General features: G+C 38.3%; 1 protein-coding gene and 1 pseudogene across 1 annotated transcript; one reads left to right on the top strand and one right to left on the bottom strand.

Moving 5' to 3' along the window:
* Positions 1-4,326: 4,326 nt before the first annotated feature.
* On the bottom strand, positions 4,327-4,854 carry LOC117723950 (translationally-controlled tumor protein-like). Its single transcript, XM_034523550.2, has one exon. It carries the CDS (start codon positions 4,844-4,846, stop codon positions 4,337-4,339), a length of 510 nt encoding a protein of 169 aa, XP_034379441.1. The 5' UTR covers positions 4,847-4,854; the 3' UTR covers positions 4,327-4,336.
* On the top strand, positions 4,845-17,377 carry LOC117723814 (developmental pluripotency-associated protein 4 pseudogene; annotated as a pseudogene).
* The last annotated feature ends 635 nt before the right edge of the window (positions 17,378-18,012 follow it).

Below are 18,012 nucleotides of genomic sequence, written 5' to 3'. Positions count from 1 at the left end.
TTCTGTAATTTTCTTCTTTCTCTGGTTTACTTTATTGTTGCTTAGCTTCTAGAGTTTGAGGTATATTTAGTTTTTATTAAAAAAAACTTATCATTAATTACTACACTTTTTGTGAATATTGGTTAGATTGAACAGCAAATGTGCCTGTTCAATGCGCATCTTCTTGTTGGTTTTTTTCTTTCCAGTTTCTAAGACCTTAGTAATCTATCCCACATCTAGATGCATGATTCCCCCCCTCCCCCAGCGTTTCTTCTTTCACTTGATTTCTTCCTTTATCCAAAGGCTCTGCTGCTCTGGAATCTATTGTCACCTTTTGGGTTACTAAGATTTTAATGTGAAATTTGGATTTTAATTGGATTTTATTTTATAAGATTTCAATATAATTGTACTGGATTCTAACACATTAAATGGTCCATTCTGACTTTTGCTCTGAAACTATTACTATTGGTTTTCTTTAATTTCCTAATATATAGAGCATTTGTAAATGCCTGTGTGTTTATAGTGAACCTGTCTTCCATGCATAGAAAAACAGTCCTACGACAATTTATACTTTAACCAATATGGACATAACAAATTTTCTATATCTTTATTAATGTTTTTAAAGATATTTGAGTCAAATTTTCTCACTAGTTGTGGTGCCATCAGATTTTAAGTTTTATAAGATTTTGGTTTCAAAGCTAAATCATGAGGAGTGTAACTATCCATGACCACGCCAATGTTTTAATGGATTTTACATTTCATTACAGTGAAACATTAACATCCTTCTTTCTTCTTTTAGTATTTTTATCCTTAATTCAATTTTGACTTTAATTTTACTGTATCTACTATTTATTTTGCAGCACTTGCTTTGTATGGCCTTTTGTTGTCCTTTATTTTTAACCTCCTTCCTGGTGTTGATTTGTTGCGTTTGGGTTTCTGAAGATACTGTAAGTGTAGTGTTCCTCTCACTGTAAGAATCTTTCTCTTTCAATCCAAATTGAGAATCTCTGATCCCCAAACCCCAAATCTGAACTACTCCAAAGCTTGAAAGATTTTGAATGCTGATATGATGCTACAGGTGAAAAATATTCTATATTATGAAATATACTACTTGAAATTATGAAATATAATTTTTTACATAAATTATAAAATATAGTTTGCTTTATGCATAAGATTACTAATATCTTTTATAAAAAGGCCTCCTAGCAAACTTTGTAAGTGAACATGAAACTTAAGTAAACTTGAATTTCAGATTTGGATATCATCCCAATATATTTCATTGTGTATATGAAGATGTTCCTTGTGGGTTTGAATATGTTTGACCCAGGAAGTGCCACTATTTGGAAGTGCGGCCTTGTTAGAGGAAGTGTGTCACTTTGGGCTTGGGTTTTAATAATATCATTCTAGCTACCTGGAAGCCAGTCTTCTCCTAGGGCCTTCAGATAAAGAGGTTGAACTCTCGGATCCTCCTGCACCATGCCTGCCTGGCTGGGGACTGCCCTGCTCTTGCCCTGATGACTGAACTGTAGGCTAAATAAACCCTTCTCCTGTAAGTTGCTTTTGTCAGGCATTTTATTACAGAAACAATGAAATAAACTTAAACCATTTGATTATTTCTATATCTATTTTTTTCCTGACTCTAAAATATAAATAGTCAAGGCATCACTGCTAAGAACTGAAAAATAATGCACTGGAATATTTAAAGATATGCCTCTTTATTAATATTAATATATTAATCAGGTTGTCATCTGGTAGATCAAAATAATTTTTTAAATTAATTAATTAATTTCCCAAACACGGTTTTCACTCTCATTCCCCCCGGCCCCCTCAGTGGCACACAGTCTCTCTCCTCACCTCCTTCTCCTTTGAGAGGGTAGGACCCCCCCTCCCCCGGGTATCACCCCACAAAGGCCTATCAAGTGTTTCTAGGATTAGGCTCATCTTTTCCCACTGTGGCCAGACAAGGCAGCTCCATGTGCCATGGGCCTCATTCTAGCCTATGTGTGCTCTTTGGTTGGTGGCTCAGTCCCTGAGAGCTGCCAGGGGTCCAGGTAATTAAATTTGTTGGTCTTCCTGTAGATGTTTTGGTTTCTTCAGGGCCTCTAATCGTTCCCCCAATTCTTCCATAACAGTCCCTAGTGTCTATTCAGTGTTTGGTTGTTGGGTATCTGCATCTATTTCTGTTAGCTGCTGGGTAGAGCCTCTCAGAGGACAGCCATGCTAGGCTCCTGTCTGCAAGCATAACAGTGTATCATTAATAGGGTCAGGGACTGGTGCTTGCCCATGGGATGGATCTCAACTTGGACCAGTTATTGGTTGGCCGTTCTTTCAGTCTCTGCTCCATCTTTGTCCCTGCACTGCTTTTAGGCAGAACAAATTTGGGGGCGAAAGTTTTGTGGGTGAGTTGGTGTTCTTATCCCTGCACTGAGGTTCCTGCCTGGTTGCAGAAGGTGGCTTCTTCTGGTTTCATGTCCCTACTGTTAGGCATCTTGGGTAAGGTCACCTGCATTGACACCTGGGAGTCGTCCCCGTCCCAGGTCTCTGGGGCTTTCTAGAGATTCCACTGATGCCCTGCCCCAGCAGCTGCTGATCTCCATTCATTCTCCCTTCCCTCTGGTCCTCTCTCTTGTCTCTTCCCCACATCTAATGCTGGCCCCTCTCATTCTCCTCCCAGTGCCCTCTCTTACCCATTTCTCTTCCCTCTTCTGCCTCCTAGGACTATTTTATCCCCCCCTTTAAGTGATATTCAAGTATTCTCCCTTGGGCCATCCTTCTTGTTTAACTTTTTTGGGTCTGTGTGATGTAGCATAGGTTTCCTGTATTTTATGGTCATGTTTATCTTCTTTGGCTCTATGGGATGTGGCATAGGTTTCCTGAACTTTATGGCTAATATCCACTTATTGGTGAGTATATACCATTTATGTCCTTTTAGGTCTGGTTGCCTCACTTAGAATGATATTTTCTACTTCTATCCATTTGCTTGCAAAGTCATGTTGTCCTTGTTCTTAATAGCTGAGTAGTATTCCATTGTGTAAATGAATCACATTTTCTTTATCCATTCTTCAGTTGAGGGACATCTGTGGTTTTTTTCCAGTTTCTTCCTATGACCAATAAAGCTGCTATGAACATAGTGAAACATGTATCCTTGTGGTATGGTGAAGCATCTTTTCAGTATATGCCCAGGAGAGATATAGCTGGGTCGTCAGGTAGAACTATTTCCAATTTTCTGAGAAACTGCCAGATTTCTAGAGTGGTTTTTCAAGTTTGCAATCCCTCAACAATGGAGGAGTGTTTCTTGCGTTTTTGATCTTAGCCATTCTGACTAGTATAAGGTGGAAACTCAGGGTTGTTTTGATTTGCATTTCCCTGCTGACTAAAAATGTTGAACATTTTTTTAAGCGTTTCTTGGCCATTCAAGATTTCTCTATTGAGAATTCGCTGTTTAGCTCTGTATCCCATTTTTAAAATTGGCTTCATTGAATCTTTGTATTGTTCTCCTTGTTTCTAATTGATTAATTTCAGCCCTGGGTTTGACTATTTCCTGGCATCTACCCCCTTGGGTATGCTTGCTTCTTTTTTGTTCTAGAGCTTCCAGCTGTTAAGATGCTAGTATGAGATCTCTCCAATTTCTTTATGAAGCCACTTAGTGATATGAATTTTCCTCTTAGCACTGCTTTCTTTGTGTCCCATAAGTTTGAGTATGTTGTCCTTTCATTTTCATTGAATTCTCAAGAGTCTTGTACATTATAGCTACCTCTTTCTTTTGGTTAGATAAGTTTTTGTCTATAGTTTTGCTGAAGATGTTTTCTAGCCTTTTGAACTGGGGATCTTCACAGTCTTCTATTCCTGTTATTTTTACGTTTGTCCTTTTCATAGTGTCCCAAATTTCGTCAATGTTCTGAGTTAGAAACTTTTTACATTTGGCATTTTCTTTGACCAATGTATCAATTTCTTCTATGGTGTCTTCTATATCTGAGAGTCTCTCTTCTCTTGTATTCTGGTGATGCTTGTGTAGGTAGTTCTTGTTCTCTTTCCTAGGTCTTCCTTCTCCAGGATTGCCTTTATTTGTGTTTTCTTTATTGCTTTTATTTCCATTTTTAGGTCTTGGAATGTTTTATTCATTTCCTTCACCTGTTTAATTGTAGTTCTGTGTATTTTTTTTAAAATTTAAATGCACTTTATTTTTAGACAACCCACATGACATGTTTTTTTCTTAAAAAAAAAATGCCTCCACTCTAAATAAATCAAGGTCAAAATAAAAGCTCAAGATGACATCAGTCCCATTCGTCCTAAGTCCTGGTGTTGTATGGATGGTACACAGCAGCCAATTACGGTGACAGGTGATAGATCCAATTTGTTAACATTTTTCTGTATCTAAGCCATCCTTAAAGAAAATCATGAATGGAGTCACACCATCTTCATGGTAGTCCAGGAGAGCAACCATACCATCTGGATTCATGTTCTCACCAATCAAAAACTGGTAGTTATCGAAGTTAGCAAGGATGTGCTTAATTTGCTCGGCAGCTCCAGTCATAAAAGGCTTTACTCTTTCCGGTTTCTGTTCTTCAAGTTTGCCCTTGAGTGATTTCATGTAGTCTTTGATGTACTTTTTGTAGGCCTCGTTTGTGAAGCTGGTTTCTTGTAAGTGATGGTTCATGACAATGTCAACACCGGTGACTACTGTGCTTTCAGTGCCTTCACCCTCTGGACCTTCAGCGGAAGCATTTCCACCAATGAGCGAGTCATCGATGGCACCCTCTGTTCTACTGACCATCTTGCCCTCCATCTCCAGGCACAGCCCGTCCGCAATGTCGGAGATGTCGGAGAACAGCTCATCATGGCTGATGAGGTCCCGGTAGATGATCATGGTGACGGCTGAGGCGCTAGCCCGACAGTGCAGAGAGAGTGCGGTACAGTGGGAGGGCGCTGAGGGGGGTTGGGGGAGAGGGCGGAAAAGAGTTCTGTGTATTTTTAAAGGGATTTATTTATTTCCTCCTTAAGGGATTCTATCTGTTTGACCATGTCTTCCTGTGTTTCTTTAAGGGATTTATTAATATCATCTTTAAAGACCTCTATCATCTTCATAAGATGAAATTTAAGGTCACAGTTTTGCTCTTCATATGTGTTAAGATATCTAGGGGTTTTTGTAGCAGCAAAGCTGGTTCCGATGGCACTACATTGCACTGGCTTCTCTTGATTATGTTCTTGTGCCTACTTTTTGCCATCAAGTTGTTTGTGGTGCTGGCTGGCCTGGTAGTGCCTGGGAGTAGTAAGTCTCTGGGACTTGTTGTCCCAGATAGCTGCAGGCCTCCGACAAGGCAGTCCGAGCAGTTGGCTGGGACATGGGGTGCAGATCCTTGATTGCAGGTAGAGATGTGGGCTGAAAGAAAGATGGAGCTCATGATTGATCAAAATGGTTTTTAATTAATGATCACCATGGGATATTTGACATTGTTAATATTTAAAAAATTTTAATTTTTCTGTAGTTAAAATGACATTAAGTAGGGAATAAAAACACTATGCCAAATCAAGAGAATGTATTAAAGAAAATGGTTGTAAATGTTATCCTTAATTTAAAATTTTAATTCATAAAAAAAGCTACATGAAAATGGTGTAGTGCTATAATTAGATAGAGGCACACATGAGATAGCCGATTAAAATTTCTATCTCCCCAAATATTGTGATACTTTTAAAATTTATTTTTTTATTTATTCACTTTACATCCTACTCACTCTCCTCTCCTGCCCCTCCAACCCTTTCCCCATCCCTTTCCCCTTCTCCTTTGAGTGGGTGGGGCCTCCTAGGTATCCCCACTCCTTGCTACATCAAGTTTCTGTGGGGCTAGGCACATCGTTTCCCACTGAGGCTAGACAAGGCAGCCCAGCTAGAACATATCCCAGGGACAGGTAACAGCTCTTGGGCTAAGCCCCGCTCCAGTTATTCCAGACCTACATGAAGACCAAGCTGCACATCTGCTACATAAGTGCAGGGAGGCCTAGGTCCAGCCTGTGTATACTCTTTTGTTGGTGGTTCAGTCTCTGAGAGCACCAAAAATCCAGGTTAGTTGAGTCTGTTGGTCTTCCTGTGAAGTTTCTATCCCCATTGTCCCCCATCATACTCCCTATTGTTTCATAAGGGCCCCCAAACCCCATCCACTGTTTCATTGTGGGTATCTGCATCTGTTTGAATCAGCTCCTTGGTGGAACTTCTCGAATGACAGCCATACTAGACTCCTGTCTGCAAGCATAACAGAGTATCATTAATATTGTCAGGAATTGGTGCTTGCCCATGGGATGGGTCTCAAGTTGGGCCGGTTATTGGTTGGCCATTCCCTCAGTCTCTGTTCCATCCCCATTTCTGTATTTCAGAAACACAGGGTAAATTTTGGGTAGAAAGTTTTGTGGGTGGGTTGGTGATCTTATCGCTTGACTGGGGTTCCTGCCTGGCTATAGAAGTTCTATACTCCCAATGCTGTAAGTCACAGCTAAGGCCACCCCCATTGATTCTTGGGCACCTCCCTTATTTTATGCCCCTGTCACACCCTCCACCTCCTAACCCCCATTTGTTCAAGATTTCCATTCATTCTCATGGCCATCTGGCTATCTCTCGTTTCTCCCATTTGATCCTGACCTCCCTATTCCCCTCCCTATCCCCTCTCCCACCCAGTTTCCTCTCTTCATCTGTCTCTTCTGACTGTTTTATTCCCCCTTCTAAATAAGATTCAAGCATCCTCGCTTGGGCCTTCTTTCTTGTTTAGCTTTTCTGGGTCTTTGGAGTGTAGCATGGATATCCTGTAATGTTATGGCTAATATCTACTTATAAGTGGGTACATACAATGCATGTCCTTTTGGGACTGGGTTACTGCACTCAGGATGATTTTCTCAAGTTCCATCTAGTTACCTGTAAAATTCACGATGACTTTGTTTTAAATAGCTGAATAGTATCCCATTGAGTAGATGAACCACATTTTTTTTTATATGCTCTTCATTTGTTGGCCATCTAGGTTGTTTCCAGTTTTTGGCTATTACAAATAAAGCTGCTATGAATATAATTGAGCACACGTCCTTGTGGGATGGAAGAGCATCTTTTGGGTACATACCCAGCACTGCTATAGCTGGGTCTTGAGGTAGAACTATTCAGAGTTCTCTGAAAAAACACAAAACTGATTTCCAGAGTGGTTGTATAAGTTTACACTCCTACCAACAGTTGAAAAGTGTTCTGCTAGTTCCACATTCTTACCAGCATGTGCTATAATTTGAGTTCTTGATCTTAGCCATTCTGATTGGTGTAAGGTAGAATATCAGTGTATTTTGATTTGCATTTCCCTGGTGATTAAGGATCTTGAACATTTCATTAAGTGCTTTTTGGCCATTTGAGATTCATCTGTTGAGAATTTTCTGTTTAGGCCTGTACCCCATTTTTTAATTGGGTTACTTGGATTGTTGATGCCTAACTTCTTAAGTTCTTTATAAATTTTGAGTATTATCTCTCTGTCAGATGTAAGGTTGGTGAACATCTTTTGCCAATCTATAGGCTGTTGTTTTGTCCTATGAACAAGATCCTTGGCCTTATAGAAGTTTGCAGTTTCATGAGGTCCTATTTATCAATTGTTGATCTTAGAGGTTGAGCCATTAATGTTCTGTTCAGGAAACTGTCTCCTGTACCAATTCATTCAACATTATTTCCCACTTTCTCTTCTATGAGATTTAGTGTATTTGTCTGGTTTTATGTTGAGGCCCTCGATCCACTTGGACTTGAGATTGTGCAGAGTAATAAATATGAATCTATTTGCATTCTTCTACATGTAGATACCCAGTTAGACCAGCACCATTTGTTAAAGTTCCTGTCATAAAGATCTTTTACTTGCTTAGTTAGAGCCACACTAAAATATTTTATATTATTTGTAACTATTGTAAAGGTTGTTGTTTCCATGCTTTCTTGGTATAAAGGAGGGCTACTGATTTCTTTGAGTCAATTTTGTATCTAGCCACTTTGCTGAAGGTGTTTATCAGCTGTGGGAGTTCTTTGGTAGAATTTTTGGTATCGCTTATATATACTATCATATCATCTGCAAATAGTGATCTTTTGACTTCTTACATTCCAATTTGTATTCCTTTGATATCTTTTATTTGTCTTAGTTCTCTGGATAGAACTTTAAGCACTATATTGAATAGATAGGGAGAGAGTAGGCAGCTTTGTCTTGTCCCTGATTTTAGTGGAATTGCTTTAGGTTTCTCTCCATTTGATGTAGGCCATTGGCTTGCTGTATATTGCTTTGATTATGTTTAGGTATGTGCCTTGTATCCCTGATCTTTCTAATACAGTTAACATGAAAGGATGTTAAATTTTGTCAAAGGCTTTCAGCATTTAATGAGATGATCATGTGATTTTTTTCTTTCAGTTTGTTTATATGGTGTATTACATTAATGAATTTATGTATATTGAACCATTCCTGCATCCCTGAGGTGAAGTCTACTTGATGGTGGCAGATGATATTCCTGGATTAGTTTGTGAATATTTTATTGAGTATTTTTGCATCAATGTTCATAAAATAAATTAGTCTGAAATTCTCTTTCTTTGTGTGGTTTAGGTATCAGAGTGACTGTGGCTTCATAGAATGAGTTTGGCAATGTTTCTTCTGTTTCTATTTTGTGGAATAGTTTGAGGAGTATTGGTACTATCTCTTCTTTGAAAGTACTGTAGAATTCTACACTTAAACCATCTGGCTCTTGGTTTTTTTTTGTTTTGTTTTGTTTTTTGTTTTTTGTTTTTTTTTTTTTTTGGGAGACTTTTGATGCCTGCTTCTATTTTGTTTTTTTAGGGGTTATAGAGTTTTTAAAATAGTTTACCTGATCTTGATTTAACTTTGATAAGTGTTATCTGTCTAGAAAATCATTTATTTCATCAAAATTTCCCAATTTTGTAGAGTATAGGCTTTTGAAGTAAGACTTAATAATTCTTTGAATACTTTAAGCATTGTACTTAAAGACTATATTGAATAGCTAGGGAGAGAGTGGCAGCCTTGTCTTGTCCCTAATTTTAATGGAATTGCTTTAAGTTTCTCAAAGTTGTTAGTGTCTATTGTTATATCTCCATTTCTATATCTGATTTTGTTAAATTTTTTGGTTATTTTGTCTAAAGTTTGTCTATCTTGTAGATTATCTAAAAACAAAACAAACAAACAAACAAACAACAAAAAACAGTTCTTGGTTTCTTTGGTTCTAACTGATTGGTTTCAGCCCTGATTTTGACTATTTCCTGCTTTCTACTCTTCTTTGGTGCACTTGCTTCTTTTTTTCTTGAGCATTTAGGTATACTTTTTAATTGCTGGTATGAGTACTTTCTAATTTCTCTTTGGAAGCCTTTAGTGCTATGACCTTTCTCCTCTTAGCACTGCTTTCATTGTGTGCCATCAATTTGGGTATGTTGCACTTTAATTTTCATTGAATTCTAGGAAGTCTTTAATATTTAATTTTTTCCCTGACCCAGAGATCATTGAGTAGAGAGTTGTTCAATTTCCAGGAGTGTGTAGGCTTCCTGGTGTTTCTGTTTTTGAAGTCCAGCTTTACATGATGGTAGTTGGAGAAGATACAAGGCATTATTTCAATTTTCTTGTGTCTGTTGCTTTGAGGCTTGCTTTGTGATAGACTATATGGTCCATTTTGGAGAAAGACCCATGAGGTTCTGAGAAGAAGGCGTATTCTTTTGTTTGGGTGAAATATTCTACAGATATCTGTTAGTCCATTTGATTCACAATGTCTGTTAGTTTTGTTATTTCTTGGTTTAGTTTTTGTCTGGATGACCTGTCAATTAGTGAGAGTGGGGTGTTGAAGTCTCCCACTATTAATGTGTAGGGTTTGATGTGTGATTTAAGTGTTAGTAATGTTTCTTTTACAAATGTGTGTTTGGGGCTTAGATGTTTTGAACTGAGATGTCATCTTGGTAGGTTTTTCTTTTGATGAGTATGAAGTATCTTTCCCTGACTCTTTTGATTAATTTTGGTTGAAGAGTCTATTTTATTCCATATTAGAATGGCTACCCCAACTTGCTTCTTAGTTCTGTTTGCTTGGAAAACTTTTTTCCAGCCCTTTACTCTGAGGTAGTGTCTATTTTTTATGCCGATGTATGTTTCTTATATGCAGCGGAATGATAGATCCTGTTTTTTAATTCATTCTGGTAGCTTGTGTCTTTCTGAAATGGAAAGTTTAGGGTTCTTTGGAAAGAAAGTTGGATGGTGTTTTGCTGGGGCAAACACATGAAGGAATATTTAGCTGAAGTGGACACAGGTGAAATACTAAGGCATGTTACTCATGAAGAAACATTTAGCTAAAGCAGACGCTGATGGAAGGATGTTCTGCTAAAGCAAGCACATGAAAGGACATGTGATGAAGGATTCTGTTCTAATGACTTGCATATATTGGTCTGCCTTAAATTGTGTAGTTGAGCTGTATTTGTTGGGACTCCATAGAGAGAAATTCACCAAAAAACCTGGTGATGTGCTGCAGTTTCTTGCTGCTTGAACTCGGGGTGATTGGCAGAGTGATGTCAGTTGAGACAGATGCCTGTGTTTAGGCAAGACACATGCTGAAGCAAGACATGTGCTGAGGCAACACTAGTGGAGGACATAAGGAGGCTGAACTAAGCTTGCTTAAAGAGCTAGCTGTGCAAAGCTTGAGGGTCTCACATCTTCCCTAATCTTCACTTACCTGAGAGAGGCACAGCTGAGAGCATTTCCTGGCATCTCTCCTGATCCCTCCTGCTGACTCCTACCAAGGATGAGGCCTGGTTGCTCTTCTACATGGTGCCACCTCAGATGATTCATGTTTGCTATCCAGACCTACCCAAGTGGACTGCTGGTGTATCTGTGAAGTGTTTGCAAGTGGATCGAGCTGCCACTGCTAACCTGTAATGAACTGTCAATTTCCAGACAACACAGAGAGGAGTTGCTCCAAAGAAACTTTCTAAACAGGTTCACTTTCCCAACATCCTTTCTTTATCAGGACCTCTGGTGGGTGGTTGCTAAAAGACAGGTTAACACATTTAGGAACTATCATTTAAAATAGGTTTTGAAGAAAAGAAAAGTTACATGAGTTCATGATGTTGAGAGATATTATTGACCAGTAATTGTTAATTCCTATTATTTTGATATTGATGGTGTGTGTGTGTGTGTGTACGCGCGTGCGCGGGCACTACTGTTGGTTTTGCTGGCTTGGAGTTACTTATTTCCTGTCTTTTCTTGGATGTAGTTATCCTCCTTTGGTTAGAGTTTTCCTTCTAGTATTTTCTATAGGATTTGTGGATTTGTGGATAGATATTATTTGAATTTTGATTTGTCTTAAAATATCTTCTTTTTAAAAATAATAACAATGATTATTTTTATATTCACTTTTTTGTTTTTTATTGGATATTTTATTTATTTACATTTCAGATGTAAGTCCCTTTCCCCATCCCCCTATAACCCTATTCCATCCCTCCTTCTTCTTTTTGCTTTTATACATTTTAATTTCATGCAAGTACTAAGGTCAGTTATAGGTTGAGGAACTAGCAATACAATAGATGCAAATAGTCAAGGAACAAGCAAGACAATAAACAGAGTCCCATGATAACGCCTGTGATCACTTATTTCTAAGGGCTTATCAGGACAACCAAAGTATCTGAGCCTGCTTCCCTGTCCTACCCCAAAGTCATTTTCATGCCTGAAGCCTACTTCTTTGTTTTAGCCTAGGATTTATATTCCTGCCTGAAATTACTTCTTTGTTCTAGCCTAATGTCAGATTACTTCCAAGGAACCCATTTCCTTGTCCTTGGACAATGTCAGATTCCTGCAAAGCAGCCCCCAAAACTCTTCACATAGCTCCCTTTTTATTGCATAAACAAGACTTAGCCTGTCTTAGGTTATTCTGACAAGCATGCCTTCCTTACCAGTCATGGAATATGCATTATCAAAAGCAATGCATTTCTGTCTTAGGTTGGTAAGGCTCTGTGCAGAATCTTACCCATCCTTGGCTTTCCAGCCTGTTAAATTAATAACTCTGTCTGGGGGTCCATTTTCAGTTTCAAGTCATGTACTTTGGCTGCTAACATGTTGATGTTGTTAAAGACAAGCTTTAACACAATGGGCAGGAATAAAAGTATTCCCAGGATAAAAGGGAATACTTTTACAATCAAGCTATATATGCCATTCTTGAAGCATGACCAAAATGGAAATACTGACCTCAAGCCATGGATAATTTTATCACCATTATCTGCAGCATCAAAGCTCAGCAGAGCAGCATTCTTTAAATTCATAATTTCAGTATGCAAAGTGAAAACATCCAGAGAGGTGTTAGAATTTTGCCAAATACCCTACAAGTGTCTTTAAACTTTTTTTCTAATTATAATGATTATCATTGTAAATTTTAGAAATAACACAACTCCATTGTTATTTTGCACGACACTGAAGATGGATCCTTACTCTTAAACTCTGAACCTCTTTTCAATAATTTGAATAGGATAAAGAGCATCAATCTGTTGTTCTAAACGCCTATCTAAATCCTCTTTTATATTCAACACATTAGTAACATTTTTTTGCTAAATGATTAACAAAAGTAGCTGTCTTAACTTCTTGTGTCAAAGCAATTGCAGAAGCAGAGGTGCCAGCAATTAGTGTAATTAAAGCTGTTATACCAGCAATGATCAAGCCCACTACCCTCTTGCTTCTGCTTAAAGACTAACTCACATCTTTCAGTACTTGCAAACTTTTTTTCAGAAAACCAAGGTTGTCTAATACTCAGGGTAGTAAGACAAAAGCTGGTTGATAGACCCCTGTAATAGACATGCCAGGATTCAACACACTAAAACAATTAGAAAGTATACAATCAATGCAACTTACAATAAGAGACAAAAGTAATTTTAACTTGACAATTAAAAGAGCTGTATCACATGCACTAACACTTGTTTGAAATTCAGAACCTGTCCCAATGTTATCTCTTGCTAACATAACATTATAGAGAACTGCAGCTAACTTCCAAATATGTCTCTGAAAATGTCCAGATTCAGCCTTCCAAATGAAGACTGTTATTTTCAATATTGGATTGATTTCTAGACCAGTACATGATTGAATCCAAATAACTGGTCACATTTAAGAAAAATACAAGTGTCATTATAACTTTTCTTTTTTATTCTCTGTTCCACAAGGTCTAAAAACTTGAGGCAAGGCAGCTTGTCTCATCTGGGATATAGGAAAGCAAAGGTGGGTCAGGAACATATGTCCAATACAGCTTCCCAGTCACCATTGTCAGGACACTCAGCAAACTCATAGGTCAGCATCATTCTTGTTTCAGCATCAACATGTCTCACCAATCACTCTGGCAGCCACCATGCTCCTTCAGCATCCTGCAGAAAAAACACAAACATGCCCTCTTCCCTTCTGTATTAAATACCTGATCTTGTTTGTTTGTTTGCTTGTTTGTTTGTTTTTTTGGCATGGTGATTGAGAGTTTTGCTGGGTATAGTAGTCTAGGTTGGCAGGCCCTTCTAACTTTAAGAGTTTTTGTTGAGAAATTGGGTATAATTCTGATAGGTCTGCCTTTGTGTTTCACCTGGTCTTTTGCCCTTGCTGCTTTTAATATTCATTGTTCTGTAGATTTTGTGTTTTGATTATTATGTGGCAAGAGGATTTTTCTTTCTACCAGGTGTTCCACAAGTTTCTTGAATATTTCTAGGCATCTTTTTCTTTAGGTTGGTAAAGTTTTCTTTTATGATTTTGTTGAAAATATTTTCTTGTCCATAGATCTGGGAATCTTCAACCTTCTTCTATTCCTATTATTTTTAGGTTATGTTTTTTCATGATATCCCAGATTTCCTGGATGCTTTGTGCCAGGATTTTTTTTATATTTAGCATTTCTTTGATGTATCAGTTTCTTTTGTCTTCTATGTGTCTTCTAGGCCTGAGATCTTCTCTTCCATCTCCTATGTTCTGTTGGTGATGAATACATCTGTTGTTCCCGTTCTCTTTCCATCTCCAAGATTCCCTCAGTTTGTGTGTTTTTATTGCTTCTATTTCTGCTTGCATTATTTCAATTATTTCCTTTACCTGTTTGATTATATTTTCCTGACTTTCTTTAAGGGATTTATCCTTTTCTTTTTAAAAGGCCTCTATCATCTTTATAAGATTGGATTTAAGGTCATTTACTTGTGCATCAGTTGTGTCAATATATGCAGTACTTGCTGTAGTAGAATACCTGTGCTCTGAAGGTGTTATATTGCCCTGGTTTTTGTTGATTGTGTTCTTTTGAGGGCCTTTAGCTTTCTGGGTAGTCCCTGGATGTTTCTCTTGAAGTAGGTATTGGGAGGGAGGTTAACATTAATGGTCTTGATGTGTCAGGCCTCTGATGAGTATCCTTGGGCTGTATGATTCCAGATCAGCTAGTCTGTATGGTTCAGGAGCTGCAAACTCAGTGAAGGTATGTAGAGTGGTGGTAGTAAAATGGAGGTCTACCTGGGATAGCAGACTGCTCAGGGAAGCTTGGGGTGCCCCAGAGAACTCCAAGAGCAGGGAACATAGGTCGAGGAAAGGCATGATCATTTTTATCCAATAAGAATGCACACTTTCCTCTAGTTGTTTTGAGTTGTGTAACTGTCATATACTATAGTGTTCTACCATTCTCTAAAGTATTAGAGATACTTCCTTGACTCTTACTGTATTTTGATACCCACCACTGACTTTCATCTCTCTTTCTGTTTCCCTTTTAACCCACTAGTGACCTCTATTGTGTGCTCTAATATTATATGGTCAATTAACAGCTTAAGTCTCTATGAGTAAAAACATAAAGAATTTGTTTTTTTTTGGTACTTGCCTTATTTCAGTTTTAGTAATGCCCCTCCACTGCTTCCCTTTCATATTACCATAAAAGGTAACATCATATTCTTTTTATTCTGATATACATATACTACTTTAAAATTTTATTAATCTGTCTATAACATCTCAGACATCTTAGTTGATTTTCTGTCTTGCAACCAATCATAATGTTACAAGAAATAATGCTATTCATGTTTGATATAATAACCTTAATTCCTTTGGATTAGACAAAGCAGTGAAGTTTACAGTATATATATATGAAGTATATAGCAATACTATATATATATATATATATATATATATATTAGATAAAAAGTATATAGTATATAAAATATATATATAAAAACATATATATATATATATATATATGAAGTATATATCAATTCTATTTTTGAAAATATTTTGGTGAACCTTCATAGCATGTGGGTAGAGAGGTGGCAGGAGAATGAAGGTTCACTGGGGATAGTGGACTGCTCAGGACTACACAACCACTACCTGACAGCTAGACTTACTTGCTTTTTTTAATCTTCATCCTTCCTGACATTTGTCAATTTTTGTCTGTTTGATAATAACAATTGTTTTTACTGTGATAAGATGATTTTGTGATCTTTGATTATTTTTACTCTGCTAAGCAATGAGTGAAGCCAGTATTATTTCTCATATGCCTGTTGGCTATTTGCTTTATCATTTTAAAAGAAATGTTTCTTCAGATTACTTGGTCATTGCTTCTCTCAGATAAGAAATTTATAAGTATTTTCTTCCACTCGGTTACTGTGTAGATTATACCTTTTTGATATTCAGAAAGGTTTGTAGTTTGATTTTGTTGGTTATGTTCTTTTCTCAGCCATCCGGATGGTCTCTGGATGTTCCTGTTGTAGTAGGTATCCTGTTAATCTAATTCTGCTTTTGAGGCCTGGAGTTTTAGAGTTTTATTCAAAACTCTATGTACAAATGCCTTGACATACACTGATATTTTTTAAAATAGTTTTAAGTTTTGAATACTGGTCCTTAATCTATTTTATATTGTTTTGTTTATGTTTGGTAAAAAGTAGGGCTATGGGTTTTCTCAATACTGTATATAGAGGGATAGAGCTTTTTCCAAATATACATTTGGAGCAACTTATAGAAATTCAATGACTGTAAATATATGGGCAAACATTAGGATTTTCCATTCTTTTCTACTGATTTGTATTCCTTTATGCCTTTATGCTGGTAGTTTGGTAGGATGCTTTGAAGTCAGGTATTGTGATATTGCTCTCTCTGATTTTCATATTCAGTATTACTTTGGCCATTCTTGGCTTCTATACTGACTCATTTTATGTCAACTAGACAAAAGCTAGAGTCACCAGAGAGGAAAATGCCTCCATGAGATCCAGTATAAGGCACTTTTTTCAATTAGTGATCAATGGAGGAGGACCAGTCCATTGTGGGTAGTGCCATCCCTTGGGCTGGTGGTTGTGGGCTCTATAAGAAACCATCTGAGTGGGTGGTTTCATCTAGTCTGAAGATGGAGACTGCTAGAAACAAGGAGTAGTGGCTGTGAAGTTATATGATGATTAAATGAAGTGGAGCAGCAAAGAAAATGTGGAATGCCAGATGTCTAGTCAACCAAGCACATCTTTTGTAAACACTCCAACAAAGGGAAAAACAAAAAGAACAATGAGAACAAGAACAAGAACAAGAACAAGAACAAGAACAAGAACAACAACAACAACAACAACAACAACAACAACAACAGAGCCAGTGGAATATAACAGTTGTAAGGCAAAGGAGAACTCATGTGATACTGAGACTCCAGGACACACTCACAGGTAGGTACCAGTTCCTCCTGTACTAGCCTATTTGCCCTTAGTGAACCTGATTCACCAAGTTGTTTTATGGGCATGGTGCCAGGAGTTGATGCTAAAAAGCAAAGACCAGAAACTAGAGGCTTAACTAAATGACTCCCTGAAGGGGCTTTTCCAGAGCAAATGCCTGATTTGAAGAATGTTTCTTAGTTACAGGAAGAGGCCAGGGTGAAGACATCTCAGAAATGAAGATGGAGGAGGGGAAAGAGCTGTATTCTCAGGTGACAGTTCCCCTTGAAGTGGGCCCTGTAGCAAAGGAGCAGTTACTTGCTTTGACTGATCCCCCTGTTCCCTATCAAGAAGCCAGCACTACTGTTGTGATTACAACTGCAGTTGGTGTTGCCTCTGAGTGTTGGTGACTTGGGCCAGAATTGCAGCCAATGTTAAGAGGAGCAAGGCCGTGCAGTCCAAGGCAACACCAGAGACCTATGAGAAAATGTGGTGTGCGCTTCATGGGAGAAGCCTTTCTGCAGAATCAAGTGGTTGGGTTCAGCTGCAGTTCCATGGCAGACAAGCCTAGGTGCCCAAGAAGAAAGGGAAAGTAATTGCCCTCTTCCTGCTTTTGGCCTATACATTCCCACCTCTACTTCTGGAAGACAACATGCTGTGCCCCAAGTGTGTTCACAGAGACAAGGTCCTAACTAAGAGCTCCCAAGGAAAGAAGAGGATCTCCGAGGTTAGGACTAGCTGCTGGCATCAGCCATTTGTGTGAAGTGGTCTCTTGAAGGTGCTCATCTCACCCAGAAATTATGGCACATTCTTGGCTAGTTGTTACTTAAGTACAAGCTTGGAAACAAAAATGAGTGAGGCCACCCAAACCCAACAGGTGCAGCTCAGTGGACACTGGGAATGAGTGACCTACTCTTTTGTGAAGATACGAAAGAGCCCTAGTGTTTTGTTGCATAAAGGACTTGGGGCAGGAATATGACATCTCCAGATACAACAGTTGCTTGTCCTGTCACCAGCACAACAGGGTCACAGCCAGTTCTGTGGTCCATCCTGTTCAGCAGTCAACTGTAAAGACTAGGCTTGTGCCTGCTGCCTCTGCACCATGCCCTTCCCTGGGTGGTATTATGTTGTTAGTGTTTAGTTCTTTGGTTTGTTTTCTATTGTTGCAAAATATTGTACAAAATCTGATTTGTGGCTTTTGGTTTTGTTTCTGATTTGTAGGGTTGGTGGCTTTCCCCTGAATTTCTTCTGCCAGCCCCCCTCTGGACATCAGCCTGAAAGGATTTTGAAACAATGCTTGGAGCAGAGGTAGCCAGGGTAGTAGAACCATCCCAGGGAAGGAAGAGTATACTAACAATCCACTCTGCTCTGGGTGTTGGGTATGAACACCACCATCAC

The sequence above is a fragment of the Arvicanthis niloticus genome, chromosome 19 (genome assembly GCF_011762505.2).
Source record: "Arvicanthis niloticus isolate mArvNil1 chromosome 19, mArvNil1.pat.X, whole genome shotgun sequence".
Classification (NCBI taxonomy): domain Eukaryota; kingdom Metazoa; phylum Chordata; class Mammalia; order Rodentia; family Muridae; genus Arvicanthis; species Arvicanthis niloticus.
Note: the sequence above shows the minus strand (reverse complement) of the source record. Positions and strands in the feature narration are given on the sequence as shown.